This window comes from Polyodon spathula, chromosome 25 (genome assembly GCF_017654505.1).
Source record: "Polyodon spathula isolate WHYD16114869_AA chromosome 25, ASM1765450v1, whole genome shotgun sequence".
NCBI lineage: Eukaryota > Metazoa > Chordata > Actinopteri > Acipenseriformes > Polyodontidae > Polyodon > Polyodon spathula.
In genome coordinates, this window is record NC_054558.1 from 8,531,260 (window position 1) to 8,551,673 (window position 20,414).

Genomic DNA, 20,414 nt, shown 5'->3' on the forward strand with positions numbered 1-20,414 from the left:
AGAGAAGAGACTGAACCCACTGCACAGTATAATTTACTAAATAATGTAATTTACTTGGTGAGTTTAATAATTAAGGCTTTGTGAACATATTGTCTTCTTGGTTAATGAAAACCAACACTTTTTAAAAAATATTTTATTCAAAATAAGTGTCGAAAGACGGGCAAGACAGCAAGGCAAACGATAATCCACACACATCACAGACAAAGTGATCTGTAGTTTTATCAGTTTTACAAAGCCACATTTTTTCAGTTTCTTATTCAAGAACTTTAAAAGGGTACAAACAGGAGCAGGAGTCTGTTCACTCAAAACCATGAACAAAGGAAAAAAACAGACCCCAAAGGAAAAGTAAAGCTGAGCATGATTCTTGAAAACTATTACTCTCCAACACTGCAAAGCGTTGTCAGCCTCCAGTCTGTAAGGGGCAGTGTAACTCCCACCCTCCACGTCACTGCTGTACCCCTGCTTCGTTTATGAACATCACACCTTCAGAATGCCTGAAAAACTAATGGAAAACATCAATTACACCTGTTCCAACAGCCATTCACAATCATCAGAAATAAGTCTCTTAAAACCGTATGTGTTTTCTTACAATCAGAGAAGTCTAATAATGTCTAATAAAACATCATTGAAAAGACTGACAATTTCAAAAAGATGATCCACGGAACTACGTAGACAAACAGACAGACAGACAGACAGTACAGGTAGTGTATACAGGTAAACTGGTAGAGCTCAACCCTATATTACCTTTATATTCAAAAACCTGCTATTCCTCTGCTCCAGTTCGACTTTACCTGGGGATTTAAAAATGGAGCTGAATTAAACAAAGCTGTTTTCTAGAGCAGCTTGTAAATGGGAATATGTTTACTCATTGTTTTCTCCTGTGCAAAGTTTATCAAAAAGCAGAACAGGAAGCGCTGGGGGTAGCTACCCAGTTATTACCATGTAATTACACTGTTGTTGATGTCCTCGAATCAAATACAACCAACAATCCAAAACAAGTCTCAAGAGACTGATGTTAAAGATCCCACACTCACTCTTCCTCCAGCTCACATAGATGTGGATCAGCACTGGACACGCCAGCATCACTGCCAGCAGAGCCCAGCGCAGGGAGCCCCAGATGATGTGTGCGTCGAAGGGCCCATCTGATTCACTTTGATACACTTCCTGAGCCTCAGGGACAGTTCTGTTTACCAAAAGACAAGAATAATCAGGAACCGAAACAGGATTTGTGTGGTCATGGGTTCAGTGTTTTTTACACCATCTCTTCACACTAAGAACCTGCTGTCTAACTGCTGCCTTTTATACGAACAAGGGACAGTGGGCCGGTATTTAATTAAAGGAACTCTGTGTTGTTGCTCAGTTGTTGTTTTTGTTCATTCGCTGAATGGAGTACAAAGTGTTCTTGTATCTAATATATTATGGCCGTCTATTTCTTGTAATTTTTTTTCCTGATCCACAAATGCAAAACTTTTACTCCAAAAGATTGTTCCTAAAATCCTTTGTTTTCATGAAATTTCTAGAAATTATAAATTTCCTTAGGGTACGTAAACTGTTGACTACAACTGTATGTGCAAATAAGCTATGGACCTGCAAAGATTGTATTCAAATAGTTATCCTTATCTACAGTAATGTAATGATTACCTTTCTTGTTCAGGGGTCCACGGTGATTCTGAACCAGGGGTGCCTGTGAAAAGGAAAGTCACATTAACAAATTGACAATAGAAACCAGATTGAAAGGAGGAGCTCCTGAGATAGCTGCATCATTGTGCTGTGGAGAGTCCTGTTGCATTCCTTGCGGTGCATGTGTTGCTTTGCTTTGTTGTATATTTCCTGAGCTGTTACCTTGGTGAACGTGCAGCTGGAAGCTCTGCAGGGGCTTCAGTCCGAAAAGCATCCTCACAGTGCACCAGTACTCTCCAGAGTCGCTTTGCCGGAGCAGGGCCATGGTGACAGAGACCATGCCACTCTTCTTCAGGTCCACAATAGACACGCGGCCATGGTGCGTCTCCGACACGTACCCGTCCGTCCCCACCAGCACCGTCAAGCCCGGATCCTTGTGCTGCTTGCACCAGGTCTTCATGTGCTGCCGGTAGAGCAGGATGTTGTAGCGGCAGTACACCGTGATGTTACTGCCTTCAGTCACATTCAACACCTGCACCTCTCCCAGAGCCTGGCACACTGCTAGATACAGAGACACAAAGTGCAAACGCAAGAAATGGCATCTCGAGATGGGAAACCATACACAATCACCCTGTCCTCCTTGTGCGCACTGCTAGTCAAGTGGACTGTTTGACTAAATAGAGTTGGGCATTGTGACATTGTGGACAGGCTAGGTTAGTGATTTGATCGTTGTTATTAAACTTGAGCGTCTGTGAGGTGTGTCAACACCCACTGCTCTGTGTCTGATTCAGTATTTTTCAGTGACAGGCATTTATAACATTAATACATAACCCTGAAATGAACCTTAGCATTCAGCAGACCTCAGCATTACCAGTTGGAATAAATATTGTACAGATCATGATACGGTACAATACACTGGTATTGTTGCTACGGTAATAACATGGCACACAATTAGTGCAGCAACATATTGAAATATTACCACTGAGGTACGTTCTGCAACATTATGTCTACCGTTGTGTCTACCATTGTGCCTACATTGTGTCTGCCATTGTGCCTACATTGTCCATAAAACATTTGCAAGATAATTAACTGTCAAGAAGATATATTAGGCAATGAATGTGTTTCTATTGGTTGTGAAGTAACTTACAAAAATGATGGTGATTAAGTAGATTCAAGAAAATGCACAGAGTCCTTTTCTTCAATCAGTTGCCAGGTTTATTGAAATATGCAGGGAGTCTGGTCCCAGGTACAGGACAAACAGAATACTCATCATTACAATGTTTGCATGACATTAAATACCCTTCTGTATAGATGGTCCACCTCCCCTTTCTCTGACACTTAACCAATGGTCAAGGTAATTTAATTTATTGTGTGAGTGTGTGTGTGTGTGTCTGTGTGTGTAGGCTAGTGTGACAACCTCTGAACTCAGTGCATTCTTCACACTCCTAGAGACAAAAGGTCCATACATCTGCCTTTTGTTATCTTCTTGCGACCCCCTTTGATCCTAGTGGCATTATCTCTTTCGATCTCTCTGAAGTCTTTAGAGCCTGTGCTAATTGTAGTCCACAGCATTGTTATCTCGTTAGCTTGCAGTCAATGTTGGGCAAGAGCTTGTAGACGCAATGTCTCTATCAATGGTTAGCAGTACATGCAATTTGAACCAAACAGTCTGCTATCTGTAATATTAGTCTCTTTTCAGAAAACACCAGTATAGCTCTGCCAGTTCACATGCGTAGCAAACTGCTAATCAGTTCTCGATCCATGTTTTCCAACAGGTTGAATGGCAGATTATTGGCAGGTTCAAAAGTTCAAGCAGTTCAATTACACTTGAATCACTGAATCACACTTTTAGGTAACAAGTCAGATGCTAACTCTGATTTTTCCAGTTCCTATTTTTGCATGCTGAAAATGACTTCATCCCTTAATGCATTACCTACCGGCAACATAGTCTAGCTTTATAATTATGGATCCCAGCATACAAAGATTATCTTTCCATAATAAACAGGGCCCACCTACTCCCTATAAAGTAGTAGCTATTAAAATATAAATAGTAGCATTAACTATATCTGAAAATAATATCTGAAGATCAATAGAAAATATATAGGAAGCACACAAGGCCTGCCCTGTCCTTCTCCTCAGTAATGGATCTTTACTTTCACCAATCCAAACCACAAGTGCAGCTTTGCTTCCCATTCCATGGGCAGCCAATATACCTTACATCCAATATATATATATATATATATATATATATATATATATATATATATATATATATATATATATCCTTATATGAACACTGAAAAGCCAAGCACCTACTCACAGAGAGTCACACACCCCGATGCATGTTGAAATATCCTTACTGAGATATAAAACCAAAAACAATAAATGTTTTTACAAACACTTCTATCGATTCAATTATAATGAACAAGCAGTTCCTATGCAAAACAATTGCTGTGAATGGAATTTCAAATAAATATTTTTGCCGATGAATCCATATATTGATCATGCCACTTTAACATTCCAGACTTTCCAGCAATTGATGATAAACACATGATTTATGTAATTAATACAAAGAACTGTAAATAGTGTGATCACAGCATAACACTTACTTGCTGCAAAAGCCAACACTAGGAGAGCTGCACAGTCCATGTTCAGTAAGAAGCAATGCAGGGTGTGTATGTGTGTGTGTGTGTGTGTGTGTGTGTGTGTGTGTGTGTGTGTAGGTGAGGGTCTAGCTGTGGAGCAAGTCCTGGTTCCTCTGAGTGTATTTTTAAACTTGGAGAAGGAAGTCTGTCACATCTCTGCAGAGTGTGTGGAAGTTGCACAACCCTTTTGTGTCTGCACTTCAAGCAGGGCAGGAGGGACATTTCACCCTGTGAGAAGACACGTGGCTTGTGGAACTGCAACTGCAGCCCGTATACAAGTAATTACATAGTAATTACACAAAAGCTGTTAAGAACTACATAGAATTTTGATTGTGCAGTTAAATATATAGTTATGCTGTAACTACAAACCATCGATGTAACAACTGTGTTTTTACAATTTACTAAAGTGTAATTGAGAGACTCTGGATGGGTTGTAGTTGTTAGGTAATATACATGTATACCATTTGTGTAACACTTCATTATATATGTATTAAGCTTTTAAAATTACGATAGAACCCAACACACAATTTGTTTATAATTGTTCGGTGAATTCCTCTAATGGTGCTGAATGCATTTTCTCTGGCATTCTTTGCTCGCCTCCACAATAAACTCAACATGATTAGAAGTAGCCACCATTTGCAGTATAAGAACGTGTTATATGCATTGTTATATGAAGTGCATATTGTACACACAGTAAGTGTGTGTACTTACAAATACTTTTAGGCAAAATCCATGTCAATGATCTGTTTCCTGACAGCCCAGGCCCTGGCGGCTTCTCTGGGAGGAATATTCTGAGGCGGCTCCAGTGGTTCAAGACGAGGCGCTTCGTCCTCCTCACCTTCCTCAAGTGTGTCGAGCATTTCTTGGTCGGCCAGCAATCTTCGACGTATAGCTATGTTGTGCAGGATAGAACACGCTACAAAGACCCTTGCCACAGTTTCGGGGTCATATTGAAGCACACCACCTCATTTTTAGAACACCAAAGGTCCACTCATTTACATTCCTGGTGGACCTGTGTGCCCTATAGCACTCCTGTTCTTCGTTCTGGTGTGGATTAGACACAAGTTTTAAAAGCCAAGGACACATTGCAAATCAGCAGTCACTTGTAAGGAAACGTTATTGCAATATTTAGTATGCTGTTTTCTATACCAAGATTTCATTATTTACTTTTAGGTTTTTATTTGTACAATTCAAATAAGAGTAGAGGTCAGCTGTTATATAATGTATGTATCCAGAGTTCAGCTTGGCCACATTTGCATTGATCATTTCTTGGTAGTAACTTTACACTGGGTGCAAATAACGATATATCATTTCAGCAAAACAACACACTCCGTAAGGTTACAAATGGTTAAAACAAGCGAATAAGTCTCATTCATAACCACAAGTATAGGAAAGGCTAAAATATTTTCATAATTACAATTATTGAATGATCTAGGTAGTCTTACAATATGGATCTACTAATATGCCATCTGGTGTACTGGGTCTCTGAAATGATTAAACACAGCATATTGTGTCAAAATGTTAGTCATGGCAAGAGTCAGGGAAATGTGCACATATGCTCCAGATGTTATAGGATGCATCACAAAACACCTGCACGTTTAGTGACTGGAACCCCAGAGGCAAAGAAGCACAATGCTGCAAAGCCAACACCTTCATATGTGGGGGTACAGCACAGCCCCTTTTCCTAGACAATTCAAGACAGAGGTCGACAATACCTGCCCTATCCAGGCGTAATCAAGTTTTTAGATTGTCATCTGGTAAATTTAATGAAGTAACCCTGGTCCTATACACCCTCTCTCTGTATCAACAGTGTTGCAGTTGGGTCTGTCAGTCTCTGTCAAGCTCAAAAATTACATTTGCTGTAACTGCTACCACTCTATACTGCACTTTGTTTTTTCAATTTTAACACCAAAGAACTTAAATACTGTTATATACTTTTTCATTAATTAAAACCCTCCTTTTCCAAGTGCAAATTAACCTCTGATAAATTATCACAATTAACACAGATTGCCTTTTAAATTCCAACGCAAACCAGAACTAGTCGCAAGAAGCCCTGCTCATTAAGATATTAACATTATTTTGTAAATCAACATAATTTCAGTAATCACATTAGCATGATTAGTTAATAACGATATAGGCGTAACGATCGCTCGAAAATGCCAAAATCAATGGTGCATACCGATTGTTCAGTAACACTGAAATTATCATTTATGAGCTTTTAAAAAGCCTCTCCTTAATGTCAAGTGTAAAAATACAGTCAGCGTAGCATTAGAGTGAAGGCTTTCTATCGACTGACAGGGCCCTGAAGATCTGAATAATAATAATAATAATAATAATAATAATAATAATAGTCAGTAGTCAATAGTTTGACAGTATGCAGATCTGTAAATAACCAGATCAGGGAGTATTTCAACACAGATATTTTGGTTTGTGGGTTTGTAGTGTGTGTAACTCACACATGGAAAAGTCCCTGTTCTATGTTTTCTTTGCTTAGGATTGGGCGCTTCCAAGTTTAGCCACACTAATGAATCACTGAGCAGATCTAGACAGTATGGGCACTTGCGTCATTGGCAGAGGTGCTTTCCATTCCTGCCACAGAAGACAGGATTAACCAAAACCGCACCTGTCCATCTGTCTGTCACACTCTACCTGGTGAGCATAACAACTGCCTTCAATTTTCATGAATCTTCCCCAAGCTATTGCAGCGTTCCTCTCTATAAGGCAGCACTATTCCACCAGCACTTTCATTCTTGTTATGAGGTGGAACACAGATAGCACAGCCTCATAACTGTGACTCTAGGCTACAGCACAATGAAGGGCAGCAGCGTACTGTAATCCATTACTACACTGTGCTTTTAATATGGAATACTGCAGTAAACTTTTACAATGATGCTTAATATTGACTTCATGCTAATCTAGTCCTGCTGTGTATGTTCTAAGGGATGCTTAAATTTTCTTGGAGGTCAAATTCAATGCAAATGCAATGATTGCAGCTTGGTATTCTATTCAGTTTGCGTCTCATCCCATAGCATTGAATGGAAATGCAAGGGCTGGACGCAAACCACACGATTCAGAGACGAACGACTTGCCATCCAGCGAGCTCTGTAATCAAGAGGTTAAGTGTGGCTCTTACACTGATGTCAGTGTTATTTACTCATCAGACTAGGAGGCGATCCATTACAATATGCGTTTGCTTACTCGCTCAACACGTTCAAGACAACATTGTGCAATAAAACAAAAAAACAAAAAACACAGAGGGTTATATTTTTGAATAAGCTTTAATCAATTTACTAATTTGCTTTTAGAATTATGATTTACATGATTTAAAATCAGCTCCATGTGTGTTTTTATTTGTATAACACACCCTCTCTCACAACGTGTGGAGGGTGAAACCCAGGCTAGCATTGCAGTCGTTCTGGTTGGTTGGTTTAAGGTGTGTTATAAAGGGATTGGGCTGAGGCCGGAGTGAATGGGAGGGGCTTAAGCAGCAGCGGCGAATCCGACTCGGTTGTACTGCCTGTCGAAGACAGAGTAATACTCCCTCAGGAACACGTCTCCCAGAATCCACATGACCTGGCCGTTCTGGGAAGACAGGTAGGTACCCATGATGCCGCTGGTGCAGTACTGTTGTCCATTCTGGTAGGTCTGGAGGAAGAGAGAAAGAAGAATGTCAGTGGAAACAACATAGTTAGAATTAAAAACAACCCTTTTTGTGTTTAATAGTAGTTTCTGTGTGCAAGATCTGTTGTGTGGAGGGTGTTCTCTCACACAAAACTGCACAATCACATCCTATACAATAAGAGACACCCACACACAATGTAGTAACCTGTCATCAAGACAGAACACTGGATTCTCTGTGAGGCACAGAGGAAAGGGGACATTACTTACAACGATGGTGTAGGCAGATGGGGGCAGGGGGAAGTTCACTCCGTTGATGTTAAAGGAAATAGTAGGCATGTTAGCCAGGTTGTTGCAATCAATAATGTACTGAAAATAACAAGAAAGAAGCATTAGTATTATACAGCACGTATTGGAAATAAACCTAAACCATTCACCCATGCAAAACACACCAACATATATATATTTAAATGGAGTCTCCATGAATCGATTGTTTTTGTAACTGCATGGAAGTCAGACTTTTTTTTTATTTTAGATGTTTTTGTACACTTATAATTGCTCTGTAAAAATGCAATCATCGCACAGATGGAATGCAACCTCACGTTTAATTACAAAATGACAATTATAAAAAGAATTGTCAAAAACAAGGATGATTCTAAAGTCTTTTGTACCCAGTATTTGCACATGCTGTTGAAAGAAAAAATGCAACCACAGTGCAATTAAGGACATATAAAGTACAGTACAGTTTACAATGTGTAAGTAGACTGAGCTGCTATTTAATTCCTAGTTACAGTGGAGACTGGTTACGCTGAGTTCCAATGCAGCGTGAGTACTCACATCCCCATTCTCGTCAGCCTGAGCTCCAATGTACTGCTGCAGGTATCCCAGGTACTGATGAGGGCAGCCGAGGAGGGAAGTGCCTGTGTCCACAATACTTTGACAACCCTCCTGGCACCAGCCAGTCTCCTGGTTGTTGATTGAGAAGCTAAAAAATAAACACAAATTACATTGATTTGTTTTTTGAATAAAATGTGGATTTTGGTCAGAAAAATCTAAATTGATAGTCTCCGTATGGTTTTGGTGAATCTCAGCAGCTCTCCAGGATGGTGACTCTTTAGTGAGTTTAACAACAAATGATGCCCCTGACAAACATACCAACAGTTTTAGGCTTTAAGTGGTCATTACTTTCAAAGCAAGTCTAAAATGGTTTCATTTGCAGCGGTCCAGAGACGTATTGAAGCCAGCAATGCGTGTGAAGTGCTGTTTGAAATGTAGAGCTGCCGCCTGTATGCAATGACATGGTTCAGGTTAAGGTAGAGAGATAAGGAAGGAGGACTGTGACAGAAATATAACGAGTTCTGGTTGAAAATCTCCCTCCCGACCTATGAGGTCGCTAAGTAGCGAAAGGGGAAGTCGTAAATCTTTTCCTTCGCTTTGTTTATATTGAGACACTGGAAGGACGGTGTGAGACACAGAGAAAGCGTTGTAAAAGTATTTTGTGAGTGTTTGTTTGTTTTTCTTGTTGTTAGTAATTGTCTTGTTTGTTAAATCACCAGACTGCTAAACACTGTCGCCACGGGCCAGCACAAAACCGGATCAACACTGCACTACAGTCACGGTTAACAGTGTTATCACCACTTGTTCACAAATATAGCACGTGTTATATTGTACTTCATGACAAGCACTCAGAGCACTCACTTTGGACTTGTGATCGTGTGTGTCTAACTGTGTGTGTTTGGAACTGTTGGATTATAAAACAAATAAAGCAAACCATTTCACCTGTACTTTGTTGTCTGTTTGTTCTTTGGGATTACTGCACTAGCACCTCACCTGCTATACACCTGCTATTTACTGCCACTTTGCCACAAGGACCTACCCATTAATTTCAATCTGCCAGTACATCTCATTGGTGACGTCAGTCCAGTAGATGTCGCCAGTGTATCGGCTCTGATCAACACCACCAAATGTCATCTCGCTGCCTTGGGCCTCATTCCTGAAAAAAAAAAAAACAGCAATAAAATAATGCATGAATAAAAAGGAAATGTAGTTAAAAAAAGTCCAAGTTATAAATAATGTTGTAACCAGCTGTAGAATTATTATCTATTCCTTAAAAAACATATTAAAACATGCAGTATTGGGGCTAACATACCGGCTCAGGAAGAAGGCAAAAATGTTGGCATTAAGCATGTTATTCTGCATCATGGTGTCCATAACAGTGGGCTGTCCTTCTACAGACTCACTGGGGTATGCCAGGCCGAGGATGCCATCATATCCGACATACATAAAGTTGGTGCCCGGCTCACTGGTGCTCAGACCCACTTCCTGGTTAGTGAGGGTAATGCCCCCGATCTGAGCAAGAAATGTCAAGGGTTAGACTGAGCAGCACTGCACAGAGGCAGGCGTGTCAAATCTGTGAACTCTTTACTCCCAACATTTTATTACAACAAACAGCTACACCTTCTGGTAGGAACAACGTTCAGTTAGGGAACTGTGCAGTGAAAACATCTTTTGTGTTCGGGGGGGGGGGGGGGGGGGGGGGGGGGGGGGGGGGGTCGGATAACTACGCGATCAGACTGCTGAGAGTCTCATTTATTCTAGTGTTGCATAGGAGCTGCCAAATTGCATGTTGCAAAAATATTTACACTCATGCCACCTGCAGGACAAATAATGAACAGCAGCACTAATAAAAAATAAGAAAAAAACAGAAATAGTAGCTGGGGTGTCTGGATACCCACACAGACGTACTTATTCTCCCTGGGTATTTCTCTACCCACACATCCCCGTCTCTGTGGATCTGAAGCCCGGGGTACTCACAGTGACAGTGTCGTAGCCGAAGACCCCAGTGAGGCTCCCAGTGCCGTACTGCAGGGAGAAGGTCTGCCCATTACTGGACCAGGTGGAGGACTGAGAGGGGTTGAACAAAGGTATGTTTGCTGAGAAACAAAAGAGAATCGCGTCAAAGGTTTGTTATAACAAAAGTTGGTTTTTAAACAAATTGTAGTTATGCTGTTGATCTATTTGTTCCCCAGACTCCGTTTTCACTTTGACTCAGGTGAAGCAAATTCATTCTGCTACATTTCTGCTGGAGCACATGCTGTCAGATCACATCTTGTGTTAGAGGGGAAAAACTAAAGCATGGAAAGTGTTATATGGAGGAGACCCTGTACTTACTGCAGGCCTGGCTGCTGCAGTACGTAGAGGCAACCCAGAGGTTGGAGGATCCGGTGTCAAACTGAACATAAAAAGACTGGGCTGGGGTCCCGATGCTTATGACTCCACTGTAGGACATCTGCAACAAGAGTGGAAGAGGTGACACTAGATTAGGACTGGGTATCTTTGCTGCCGGTGACCTGACAATGGTTTGCAAGTGGAGTAAAGCAAATGGGTTTTGCAGTTATTTTGTGCTGGGTTCCAGCCCCCAACATCAAAGGGAATGTTTTACAGTTGCGGGTGAAACGAGTGTGCAAGGACTTACGTCACCATAGTTCCTGAGAGGCACGTTGCTGGAAATGGCGTAGGCATTGGGATGCAGGCCCTGGTACTTGAGGCCAGGATCAGTGTAATGGATTGCCTTCAGCTTCCCGCTCTCCTTCATCTGCTGGCGGACAGACTTGAACTTCTTCAGAGGGACCCTGAGGGAAGAAGCGCACATCATTTTAATTTCTCACATAAAAACATCAAACCAACACACAGTACAGCATGCTGCATAGGAGGAAAAGACACACAATGCATGAAAGTGTTGAAAAGCATGAAAGTGTTTTCACCTGATAAGTCCCTCTGACAGAGTTAAGCACGCCAAAGCAACAATCAAACACTTCATCATCTTTCCCAACCACTTCCTCTGCTTTCCTGGATGCACTGAAACTGGGGCTGAGCTGCCACTTTTATACCATCCAGGACGCCCTCACATTCCTCCAATCTAATCAGACTTTATTTAATAGAACACCAGCACTCTGTTTTTGACTCTTCAAAAGGACTTGCCCACATATTGTTTTTAACCTTAGAGATAAAAACTTGGGGTCATCAGTTAATATAGTGTTACTGTACTATTAATATACTATAAGAGCAGGCTGTCTGTAGGTACAGTGCTGCATCTGATAGCCAGAAATTAAAGTGCTCACAGTTATGTACATATTGATAACTTTTTATAACTTGGGATAACTAATGGAAACTACTTTTAATTATTGTGCAGAGTGGAAAAACAAATATTGTTTAAGTATAACTGTTTAAGTATAACTAAGTATAAATATTGTTTAAGTATAACTGGACATATGAGCATATATAATGTTAGGTATTTATATATAATATATATAAATAAATATACATATATACATATATATATTTTAGATTGATTAAATTTTGCAACGCCTAGCGGTAGACTAGAAGTTTAATGATCTCAACATCCATCCTAAAAAAATGAAAGACAGAAAGAATATTTTTAGACTTGAATTATTAATATTTGTTAGTTCTGAATTAATGAATTACAATAAGGTGATTTACAGCTGTTTCAATGCTTTTTTTCCTGTGTGATTTATAACATCAGTAGGGAGTGCTGGGATTGTTCACTTGTTCAGCAGAGCCGTGTAAACTGCATGCTGGGGAGTACAGGGGATTCAATTGATGAGTTTTGGTTGGAGGGTATTAATGAGGGCTCCGTGCCCTTGCATTGTATGAATTCAGGAGTAGTGAAATAAAATAAATACATTCAGTTAATAAACAGAGTATCAGCTTACCGAAGGAGCCCCATGTCAGGAGCAGCACAGCACAGCAGAGCCAGAGCGAGAGCCTTCAAGGGGACTTTAAGAAGCTGTTCCACCTGCCTGCCTTTCCATTCCTTTATATCATCTAAGATCAGAACAATGTTAAAATAAACTCCAAAGAAACATTCTTGGGAAGATCTTTTGTTGGGTAATCTAGCATACCTGCACACACATGAGATAAATGTTTTATTCAAATATATCTTTATAACTTTAAATATATATATATATTTGCAATATGTACTGCATTATCAACAGACCTTGATTCTTTTTTTTTTGTAAAGAACATGAAGTTGACAAAATATCACAGAACAAGCAGGTTTGCTACACAACGCAGGTACCGCCTCCTTCTCTGTCTGGCTGCTAGCAATATCTATCTTCACAGCAATTTCCTCAAAATAATTGAACGGCAGCATACATTAAATTATGTCAAAACCCAACAAAAGGTGAAATTGTGTTGCTCATTATGGTGACATCAATTTGTCCAGCTCTTTCGTCGTTTTAGCAAGAGCAATTGATAATTAAAGGCACAGCCGTCTGTCACAAATTTGCACCAATGACACAGATCCTGTGGTCGCCTTTCGTAGTGTTAACGAGCAATGCGTTTCTGGTTTTCAGTGTACTACAAAACTGTACAGCAGGTTTAAAATCCAGACTGTCTAGTCTAAAACTGGAAAGTTGGCAATCCTAGTTGGAATCATTGCCCAGGCTGCAGGTGGAAAGCTGGCTGTCCCGCTCTGTCGTTCCGTTCCCTCGGTCGTACACAGAGGAAGGCTCCCGGAGGAACACATCGCCCAGGATCCGCAGCGGCTCTCCGGTGTACGACAGCAGCAAGGTGCTCTGAACGCCAATCGTGGAGCTTCTGCAAGGACAAACAACAGCAGGGTCAGCGGGGAAGGACATGCAAACATGCAAAAAGAAACGCAAAGAAACACTGTCAGCATTACTAGTTAACACTTCAGGCTGTGTTCTGGAGGAATGTAGTAAAGGCAGATACTGAGAACTCACGTTAATAGTGTAGGCTTAGGGAGACAAAATTGAGAAAACTACCTGGAATTATCACTTTGCATTAAAAGTTGTTTATACTAGACATGGATTAAGCAATAACAACAGCTGTAAGTGTCACAGATTCAGTTTCATGCAAAAATAGTTTTGCATTGCATTAGCTCAGATCTTGTTTTAAATACCCAGATATGTTCCTGTGAGTAGAACTCCAGATTCACAATATGAGTTTCTTCAGCTTGTTTTATTAAACTGCTGAGTGATTTTAACAAGCAGGTCTTGCAGCTCAAGCTGCAAAAAAATGCACAAAACATCCTTCTGCCTTTTTTGTCTTTATTCAGTATACATTTTTCAGTGCACATTAAATTATGACACAGCATTTCCTGCCCGTGTTTGACTGGTCTCACGTTGCTTTAGTACAGCTCCATACAGAAAGTAGAAACAGGTATGAAATGAGGCTATAGCTTCAACCTACAACTTTGAAGAAAAAAACTTACAATTTATAAATGTTTAAATATATTGTATAGATTATATAAAGCATATCTAACTGGGATTTTTAATGACAATAATCTCTGAAGTAGGGCCTGCTTTCAAACTAGATTGTGTTTCTAGGAAAATCTCCTTTGTAAACAAAACAGCAATTGGTTAAAAAGGACCTCCGCTAACATTCTTGAATTGAAAGGGACTTCCAGCTGTGAGCACAAGCTAGTTTCTCAATTTTGAGTAAACAAATTAGTCTGAGTAGCTGATCGGTCTCTCTTTAGACAGTGTCTCAAAGACCACTTGTGTAATGAAGAGCTCTGTTGACATTCAAACAAGCGAAGGTGTGACTTTGACCTTAAACCAGGGCAAAACCCATTGGTTTAAACTGACCTATGGGATGCTGTGGTGTGGGTTTGTGTTACATGACTTTTCAAATACACCCAGGGTTCCATCTGAACCAATCACTCATGCTTCCCATTGCTTGTGCAACCAATATACAGTATCCTTGTATGAACACTGAAAAGCCACGCACCTACTCACAGAGAGTCACACACGCCCATGCATGTTGAAATATCTGAGCTATTACAGTGTCCTCCCTGTGCAAGGCAGCACTTAATTCCATGGCACCAGCTATAATGTAGCATGGTCGTGGCTCCCATCTTTCAGGTAATGCCATTCCACCAGCACTTTCATTCTTATGAAGTGGAACACAGATAGCACAGCCTCATAACTGTGACTCTAGACTACAGCACAATGAAGGGCAGCAGTGTACTGCAATCAATTACTACACTGTGCTTTTACAGTGGAATACTGCAGTAAGCTTTTACAATGATGCTTAATATTGACTTCATGCTAATCTTGTCCTGCTGTGTAGGTTCTAAGGGAGGCTTAAAATTGTCTTGGAGGTCAAATTCAATGCAAATGCAATGATTGAAGTGTGGTATTGTATTCAATTTGCATCTCAGCCCATTGCATTGAATGAAAATGCAAAGGCTGGACGCAAAATATAAACCATACGATTCAGACACGAACGACTTGCCATCCAGCGAGCTCTGTAATCAAGAGGTTAAGTGTGGCTCTTACACTGATGTCAGTGTTATTTACTCATCAGCCACTAGGAGGCGATCCATTACAATATGTGTTTGCTTACTCACTCAACACGTTCAAGACAACATTGTGTAATAAAACAAAAAAACCAAAAACACAGAGTTATATTTTTGAATAAGCTTTAATCAATTTAATAATTTGCTTTTAGAATTATGATTTACATGATTTAAAATCAGCTCCATGTGTGTTTTTATTTGTAAAACACACCCTCTTTCACAGCTTGTGGAGGGTGAAACCCAGGCTAGCATTGCAGTCGTTCTGGTTGGTTGGTTCAAGGTGTGTTATAAAGGGATTGGGCTGAGGCCGGAGTGAATGGGAGGGGCTTAAGCAGCAGCGGCGAATCCGACTCGGTTGTACTGCCTGTCGTAGACAGAGTAATACTCCCTCAGGAACACGTCTCCCAGAATCCACAGGGGCTGGCCGTTCTGGGAAGGCAGGTAGGTACCCATGATGCCGCTGGTGCAGTACTGTTGTCCGTTCTGGTTTTTCTGGAGGAAGAAAGAAAGAAGAATTTAAGGGTGGAACAACATTAGAGAAATGCATATTGAGTTTTACTAGGGTTTATAAAAGAAACTCAACATGAACGTGGTTGCACACGTGTACCAATAATGTTTGAAGGTATGGATGCCTTGTATTGAATATCGATTATAAATCACATAAAAACCAATAGACAACTGTTAAGTATTTCTCTAAATTCTAAATGCATCTCATCCTGTGTAGTGATGTTATCCTGTGCATGAACTGAGGCCATCATTCTAAAGTTAGTTAAAACAGCCCTTTTTGTGTTTAATAGTAGTTTCTGTGTGCAAGATCTGTCGTGTGGAGGGTGTTCTCTCACACAAAACTGTACAATCACATCCTATACAATAAGAGACCCCCACACGCAATGTAATAACCTGTAATCAAGACAGAACACTGGATTCTCTGTGAGGCACAGAGGAAAGGGGACATTACTTACAACGATGGTGTAGGCAGATGGGGGCAGGGGGAAGTTCACTCCGTTGATGTTAAAGGAAATAGTAGGCATGTTAGCCAGGTTGTTGCAATCAATAATGTACTGAAAATAACAAGAAACAAGCATTAGTATTATACAGCACGTATTGGAAATCAAACCTAAACCCTTCACCCATGCAAAACACACCAACACACACACACACACACACACACACACACACATATATATATATATATATATATATATATATATATATATAGATATATATATATAGATATAGATAGATAGATAGATAGATAGATAGATAGATAGATAGATAGATAGATAGATAGATAGATATTGTAAATGCAGTCTCTAGGAATAGATTATTTTTGTAACTGCATAGACCTTTTTATTTTAGATGATTTTCTTACACTTATAATTGCTCTGTAAAGATGCAATCGTTGCACAGATGGAACACAACCTCAAGTATATTATAAAAAAATTGTCAAAAACAAGGATGATTCTAAAGTCTTTTGTACCCAGTATTTGCACACGCTGTTGAAAGAAAAATGCAACCACAGTGCAATTAAGGACATATAAAGTACAGTACAGTTTACAATGTGTGTGTAGACTGAGCTGCTGTTTAATCCCTAGTTACAGTGGAGACTGGTTATGCTGAGTTCCAATGCAGTGTGAGTACTCACCTCCCCATTCTCGTTAGCCTGAGCTCCAATGTACTGCTGCAGGTATCCCAGGTACTGCTGAGGGCAGGTGAGGAGGGAAGTGCCTGTGTCCACAACAGCCTGACAGCCCCCATTACACCAGCCAGTCTGCTGGTTGTTGATTGAGAAGCTAAAAAAATCAACACAGTTAGGCTTGATCTTTAAGTGGTCGTTGCTTTCAAAGCTAAAGTCTTAAATGGTTTCATTTGCAGCGGTCTGGCGACGTACTGAAGCCAGCAATGCCTGTGAAGTGCTATTTGAAATGTAGAGCTGCCGCCTGTCTGCAATGGCATGGTTCAGGTTAAGGTAGAGAGAGATAACGAAGGAGCACCTACCCATTAATTCCGATCTGCCAGAAGATCTCACTAGTGACGTCAGTCCAGTAGATGCTGCCAGTGTATCGGCTCTGATCAACACCTCCAAATGTCACCTCGCTGCCTTGGGCTTCATTCCTGAAAAAAAAGCATCAAAATAATGAATAAATAAAAAAAAGACCAACTGTACCTATAACAAGTTATAAATGCTGTTGAAAACTGCTGTAGAATTTTTACCTCTCCCTTAAATAATACAGTATTGGGGCTAACATACCGGCTCAGGTAGAAGGCAAAAACATTGGCATTAAGCATGTTATTCTGCATCATGGTGTCCATAACAGTGGGCTGTCCTCCTACAGAGTCGCTGGGGTATGCCAGGCCGAGGATACCCTCAAACTGCGCGTACAAAAAGTTGCTGCCAAGCTCGTTAGTGCTCAGACCCACCTTCTGATTGTTGAGGGCAACGCCTCCGACCTGAGCAGCAGAGAGTTAGTGGTTAGACTGAGCAGCATTGTCAATCAGGACACAAAATCAGAACACAAGTTGTATGTATGTAATTTGATACTTTCTAAATCAATATTTCTTCACAGAAAAAAAATGTAAGTCCTTTGTTTTGGCTACAAACAGCTGTGTCCTATTTTGAAGTCCTCAAATGAGGACTATTGCACTAAAATAGGAAGAACCGTCAGTTAGGGCCCTGTTCCACCACACTGCTGAGAGAATTAGAGTAGTCTAGTATAGTGTAGGAGCAGGAACAAAATATTTACACTAACGCCACCTGCAGGATGCCTAATGAACAGCATCATTAATAAAAAAAAAACTAGCATATTGTAGAATTGAATAGAATTAATGAGTGTGTCCGGATACTCAAACGGACGTTCTTATTCTCCCTGGGTATTTCTCTACCCACACATCCCCGTCTCTGTGGATCTGAAGCCCGGGGTACTCACAGTGACAGTGTCGTAGCCGAAGACCCCAGTGAGGCTCCCAGTGCCGTACTGCACGGAGAAGGTCTGCCCATTACTGGACCAGGTGGAGGACTGAGAGGGGTTGAACAAAGGGTGGTTTGCTGAGAAACAAAAGAGAATTACATCAATGGTGTGTTATAACAAAGGTTTTTCTTACGAATTCCAGTTTTGCTCTTGATCTATTTCTTCCCCAGACCTCATTTTCGCTTTGACTTAGGTGAAGCAAATTCATTCTGCTCCATTTCTGCTGGAGCACATGCTGTAAGATCACTTCTTGTGTGAGAGGGAAATATGACCCCACCCAAGCCCTGTACTGCCCGTAGGAATCTAAACTCTGATGGGGGCCTAATTACTAAGTTAAAGTGAAAAAACAAAAGCATGGAAAGTGTAATATGGAGGAGACCCTGTACTTACTGCAGGCCTGGCTGCTGCAGTACGTAGAGGCAACCCAGAGGTTGGAGGACCCGGTGTCAAACAGGACATAAAAAGACTGGGCTGGGGTCCCGATGGTGATGGGCCCATAGTAGGACATCTGCAACAACAAGGACAGAGGAGGCGACGTTAGATTAGGACTGGGTATCTTTGCTGCTGGTGACCTGACAATGGTTTGCAAGTGCAGTAAAACAAATGGGTTTTGCAGTTATTCTGTTCTGGTACAGACCCCAACTTCAAAGGGAATGTCTTCAACAAAAGGCATTGAGAAAGGTCTGTCATTGAATTTACTATGGGTTTTTTTTGCAGTTCATTGAGTGTTTTTGCAGTTGCAGGTGAAACGAGTATGTAAGGACGTACATCAGCATAGTTCATAATAGGCTCGTTGAAGGAAATGGCGTAGGCATTGGGATGCAGGCCCTGGTACTTGAGGCCAGGATCAGTGTAATGGATTGCCTTCAGCTTCCCGCTCTCCTTCATCTGCTGGCGGACAGACTTGAACTTCTTCAGAGGGACCCTGGAGGGAAGAAGCGCACATCATTTTAATTTCTCACATAAAAACATCAAACCAACACACAGTACAGCATGCTGCATAGGAGGAAAAGACATACAATGCATGAAAGTGTTGAAAAGCATGAAAGTGTTTTCACCTGATAAGTCCCTCTGACAGAGTTAAGCACGCCAAAGCAACAATCAAACACTTCATCATCTTTCCCAACCACTTCCTCTGCTTTCCTGGATGCACTGAAACTGGGGCTGAGCTGCCATTTTTATACCATCCAGGACGCCCTCACATTCCTCCAATCTAATCAGACTTTATTTAATAGAACACCAGCACCTTGTTTTTGACTCTTCAAAAGGACTTGCCCACATGTTGTTTTTAACCTTAGAGATAAAAAGTGCAGGGTCACCAGCTAATATATTGAATATAAACACTGTAAGAGCAGGCTGTCTGTAGGTACAATGCTGCATCTGATAGCTAGCAATTAAAGTGCTCATAGTTATGTACATATTGATAATTTTTTATAAATTGTGATAACTAAAGGAAACTACTTTTAATTATTGTGCGGAAAAACAAATATTGTTATAACTATAAATATAACTATACATTAAGCACTTCTAACACAAATTGATAAAAGGAGGAGTAATGGAAATAAAGAGTATTAGCCATTTATAAAAAAAAATATTTTTGAATAAACTTTACAGTGCATAGCCGTAGACCAGGCGTCTAATGATCTCAACATCCATCCTAAAAGAAAGACAGAAAGAATATTTTTAGACTTGAATTATTAGTATTTGTTAGTTCTGAATTAATGAATTATAATAAGGTGATTTACAGCTGTTTCAATGCTTTTTTTCCTGTGTGATTTATAACATCAGTCGGGAGTGCTGGGATTGTTCACTTGTTCAGCAGAGCCGTGTAAACTGCATGCTGAGGAGCACAGGGGCTTCAATTGATGAGTTTTGGTTGGAGGGTATTAATGAGGGCTCCGTGCCATTGCATTGTGTGAATTCATGAGTAGTGAAATAAAATAAATACATTCAGTTAATAAACAGAGTATCAGCTTACCAAAGGAGCCCTGCCTGGGTTTATTGTGTTCAGGTGGCTGGGATCGATTAGAGTAATTAATGATCAATCAGCACCCAGCCACCTGACATAAAAGGAGGCCTCAGCTTCCCATTAGGGAGAGGAGGGAGCTGAGGAAGCAAGCTGGTGTTTGTGCTTGCTGTATTTGTGGGGTTTTTTTTTGATCCAGTGAAGGCATCGCCCAGCCTGGAAACCTTTATTTTTGTAAGTTTTGCTTTGTG

The 20,414-nt window shown here is 40.6% G+C and overlaps 3 protein-coding genes across 4 annotated transcripts; all 3 read right to left on the reverse strand.

Moving 5' to 3' along the window:
- Window positions 1-119: 119 nt before the first annotated feature.
- LOC121299846 (natural cytotoxicity triggering receptor 2-like) lies at window positions 120-4,337 on the reverse strand. The gene is made up of 6 exons (XM_041227987.1): window positions 4,230-4,337; window positions 1,843-2,181; window positions 1,642-1,684; window positions 1,035-1,183; window positions 745-791; window positions 120-502 (listed from the first exon to the last, which is right to left on the reverse strand). The coding sequence occupies exons 1-6, from the start codon at window positions 4,267-4,269 to the stop codon at window positions 446-448; spliced, it is 675 nt and encodes a 224-aa protein (XP_041083921.1). The 5' UTR covers window positions 4,270-4,337; the 3' UTR covers window positions 120-445.
- A 3,264-nt stretch (window positions 4,338-7,601) lies between these two features.
- On the reverse strand, window positions 7,602-13,496 carry LOC121299841 (gastricsin-like). Of its 2 annotated transcripts, none has more exons than XM_041227981.1 (9): window positions 12,617-13,496; window positions 11,359-11,515; window positions 11,055-11,172; window positions 10,698-10,816; window positions 10,033-10,232; window positions 9,760-9,876; window positions 8,721-8,868; window positions 8,154-8,252; window positions 7,602-7,910 (listed from the first exon to the last, which is right to left on the reverse strand). In XM_041227981.1, the coding sequence occupies exons 1-9, from the start codon at window positions 12,628-12,630 to the stop codon at window positions 7,746-7,748; spliced, it is 1,137 nt and encodes a 378-aa protein (XP_041083915.1). In that variant the 5' UTR covers window positions 12,631-13,496; the 3' UTR covers window positions 7,602-7,745. The 2 variants fall into 2 exon arrangements, with proteins under 2 accessions (XP_041083915.1, XP_041083914.1); XM_041227980.1 differs by lacking the exon at window positions 12,617-13,496 and adding an exon at window positions 11,648-11,719.
- A 1,969-nt stretch (window positions 13,497-15,465) lies between these two features.
- On the reverse strand, window positions 15,466-19,327 carry LOC121299845 (gastricsin-like). The gene is made up of 9 exons (XM_041227986.1): window positions 19,256-19,327; window positions 18,966-19,122; window positions 18,588-18,705; window positions 18,156-18,274; window positions 17,480-17,679; window positions 17,227-17,343; window positions 16,874-17,021; window positions 16,191-16,289; window positions 15,466-15,720 (listed from the first exon to the last, which is right to left on the reverse strand). The coding sequence occupies exons 1-9, from the start codon at window positions 19,312-19,314 to the stop codon at window positions 15,556-15,558; spliced, it is 1,182 nt and encodes a 393-aa protein (XP_041083920.1). The 5' UTR covers window positions 19,315-19,327; the 3' UTR covers window positions 15,466-15,555.
- Between the last annotated feature and the right edge of the window lie 1,087 nt (window positions 19,328-20,414).

What these genes read in the sequence shown, in the direction of transcription:
- LOC121299846 (XM_041227987.1), bottom strand. Translation starts at nt 4,269, where the DNA reads ATGGACTGTGCAGCTCTCCTAGTGTTGGCTTTTGCAGCAA. An exon ending in TGGACCCCTGAACAAGAAAG is followed by an intron (nt 1,184 to 1,641) that starts GTAATCATTACA and finishes TTTGGTAAACAG; the next exon opens with AACTGTCCCTGAGGCTCAGG. An exon ending in CTATGTGAGCTGGAGGAAGA is followed by an intron (nt 792 to 1,034) that starts GTGAGTGTGGGA and finishes TTAAATCCCCAG; the next exon opens with GTAAAGTCGAACTGGAGCAG.
- LOC121299845 (XM_041227986.1), bottom strand. Translation starts at nt 19,314, where the DNA reads ATGATGAAGTGTTTGATTGTTGCTTTGGCGTGCTTAACTCTGTCAGAG. An exon ending in CTATTATGAACTATGCTGAT is followed by an intron (nt 18,706 to 18,965) that starts GTACGTCCTTAC and finishes TTGTTGTTGCAG; the next exon opens with ATGTCCTACTATGGGCCCAT. An exon ending in AGGCTAACGAGAATGGGGAG is followed by an intron (nt 16,290 to 16,873) that starts GTGAGTACTCAC and finishes TGTTATTTTCAG; the next exon opens with TACATTATTGATTGCAACAA.
- LOC121299841 (XM_041227980.1), bottom strand. Translation starts at nt 11,706, where the DNA reads ATGATGAAGTGTTTGATTGTTGCTTTGGCGTGCTTAACTCTGTCAGAG. An exon ending in CTGCAGCAGCCAGGCCTGCA is followed by an intron (nt 10,817 to 11,054) that starts GTAAGTACAGGG and finishes TTTGTTTCTCAG; the next exon opens with CAAACATACCTTTGTTCAAC. An exon ending in TGGCAGATTGAAATTAATGG is followed by an intron (nt 8,869 to 9,759) that starts GTAGGTCCTTGT and finishes TTTATTTTTTAG; the next exon opens with CTTCTCAATCAACAACCAGG.